At 41.8% G+C, this 2503-nt stretch overlaps 1 protein-coding gene across 1 annotated transcript; it reads right to left on the minus strand.

Moving 5' to 3' along the window:
• Positions 1-215: 215 nt before the first annotated feature.
• On the minus strand, positions 216-1585 carry LOC138862982 (uro-adherence factor A). Its single transcript, XM_070126380.1, has 2 exons — positions 854-1585; positions 216-812 (listed from the first exon to the last, which is right to left on the minus strand). Exons 1-2 carry the CDS (start codon positions 1583-1585, stop codon positions 216-218), a joined length of 1329 nt encoding a protein of 442 aa, XP_069982481.1.
• Positions 1586-2503: the final 918 nt, after the last annotated feature.

Consider the following 2503-nt stretch of genomic DNA (forward strand, 5'->3'; position numbering starts at 1 on the left):
AAAAGAAAAAAAAGACCGCCACCTAAACAAAAACAAAACAAAAAAAAGAACGAAAAAGAAAAAAAAAAAAAAAGACCGCCACCAAAAAAAAAAAAAAAAAAAAAAAAAAAAAAAAGACCGCCACGACTCCCCGCCCAGAGCGCCCCCCTCCCCCCCGTGCCCCCCGCACGACTCGGCCCAAACGGCCGTCCTGAACTCTCCTTCAGCCCGAGACTTCAGGGGATTCCCCGAGAAGTCAAAGGGAGATGGCGGTCAACTGTCAGCCTCGACGACGGATTTTGAGTAATAACGTCTTCAGCATCAGCAGTAACTTCAGTGCCAGCGACAACTTCAGTATCGGCAACATATACAGCTACAGCATCACCAACAACAGAATTACTAATAACTTCAGCATCACCAACAATTTCAGCATCACCAACAAATTCAGTATCAGCAACAACTTCAGCATCACCAACATCTTCAACATCAGCAAGAAATTCAGCATCAGCAACAACGTCAGCATCACCAACATCTTCAGCATCACCAACATCTTCAGCATCACCAACATCTTCAGCATCACCAACATCTTCAGCATCACCAACATCTTCTGCATCACCAACATCTTCAGCATCACCAACATCTTCAGCATCACCAACATCTTCAGCATCACCAACATCTTCAGCATCACCAACATCTTCTGCATCACCAACATCTTCAGCATCACCAACATCTTCAGCATCACCAACAACTTCAGCATCAGCAACAACCTCAGCATCACCAACAACTTCAGCATCAACAACGTTAGCACCAGCAACTTCAGCATCAGCAACAACCTCAGCATCACCAACAACTTCAGCATCAACAACGTTAGCACCAGCAACTTCAGCATCAGCAACAACTCCAGCATCAAGTCAGCTTCAACTTCAGCAGCAACGTCAGCACCACCAACATCATCAGCATCAACAACTTCACCATCACCAACATCATCAGCATCACCAACAACGTCAGCATCACCAGTAACGTCAGCATCAACAACTTCACCATCACCAACATCATCAGCACCACCAACAACGTCAGCCTCAGCAGCAACGTCAGCATCAGCAGCAACATCAGCATCACCAACATCATCAGCATCAACAACGTCAGCATCAGCAACAACTTCAGCATCACCAACATCAACACCAGCAACTTCAACATCAGCAACAACTCCACCAACAACGTCAGCACCACCATCATCAGCATCACCAACATCATCAGCATCACCAACATCATCAGCATCACCAACAACGTCAGCCTCAGCAACAACGTCAGCACCAGCAGCAACGTCAACATCAACAACTTCAGTATCAGCAATATCTTTAGTACCAGCAACTTCAACATCATCAGCATCACCAACGTCAGCATCACCAACAACGTCAGCATCACCAACATCATCAGCATCACCAACATCATCAGCATCACCAACATCATCAGCACCACCAACATCAGCACCACCAACAACGTCAGCATCACCGACAACGTCAGCCTCAGCAGCAACGTCAGCACCAGCAAGGAGGCGCGGTGAGCAAACAAGCCTTAATTCGATTTGGGTAATTAACAAGCTCATGAAATCCGAGACGTGAGAGGCTCATGGGAGCGCTCTCGAGATGGCTGGGGAAGCTGTTTTATTTACTTGATATCAGTCTTGTTATTGTTGTTGCTGGCGGATGTGGTGTTATCATCATCGTTGTGATTATTTTTTGTTATTCTTAATATAATTTGTTATTAATATCATCAATAATATTATTGTACTATTTTTTTCACTATCGTTATCATTATTATTAACTTTATCAGTATTATTATCAATATGTATGTATATATATATATATATATATATATATATATATATATATATATATATATATATACTCGTCTGTGTGCGTATGTGTGTGTGTGTGTGTGCATATATATATATATATATATATATATATATATATATATATATATATATATATATATATATATAGTTGAACCCCGCCTACCGGGCATCCCGCAAACACACACACACACACACACACACACACACACACACACACACACACACACACACACACACACACATACACACACACACACACACACACACACACACACTATGTTCAAATAAATTAAACATGAAAATTGCTGAAAGCATCCTCGTCTGGCAGATCGAACGTCAAGGCGGCGGAAATTTCATTTGATGTCACTTCAGCTGGGTCTTCTAGCTGGGCATCACCAAAGCCACAGGACCATAGAGTGACTTTAAACCTTCAGCTTTACAACACACTCACTGTGAATAGTCGTATACTCTTTAGATAATTAAGTTGGCAGGTCCAATGTCGCATTTTTGTAAGTTATACATCGAAGGCATTTTCTATAAAGAGATGCGGTTGCATTTTATGTTGAATGTTACAGTATCGGCATGGTAATGTATTGTATATTGTTTTAGGCATGTATTAAAGAAGAAAGTAATGCAGGAAATCTTAATAATTACCAGACTCTGATC

This window comes from Penaeus vannamei, chromosome 1, assembly GCF_042767895.1.
Source record: "Penaeus vannamei isolate JL-2024 chromosome 1, ASM4276789v1, whole genome shotgun sequence".
Lineage (NCBI taxonomy): Eukaryota > Metazoa > Arthropoda > Malacostraca > Decapoda > Penaeidae > Penaeus > Penaeus vannamei.

What these genes read in the sequence shown, in the direction of transcription:
- LOC138862982 (XM_070126380.1), bottom strand. Translation starts at nt 1,585, where the DNA reads ATGAGCTTGTTAATTACCCAAATCGAATTAAGGCTTGTTTGCTCACCG. An exon ending in TGCTGATGCTGAAGTTGCTG is followed by an intron (nt 813 to 853) that starts GTGCTAACGTTG and finishes GGTGATGCTGAG; the next exon opens with GTTGTTGCTGATGCTGAAGT.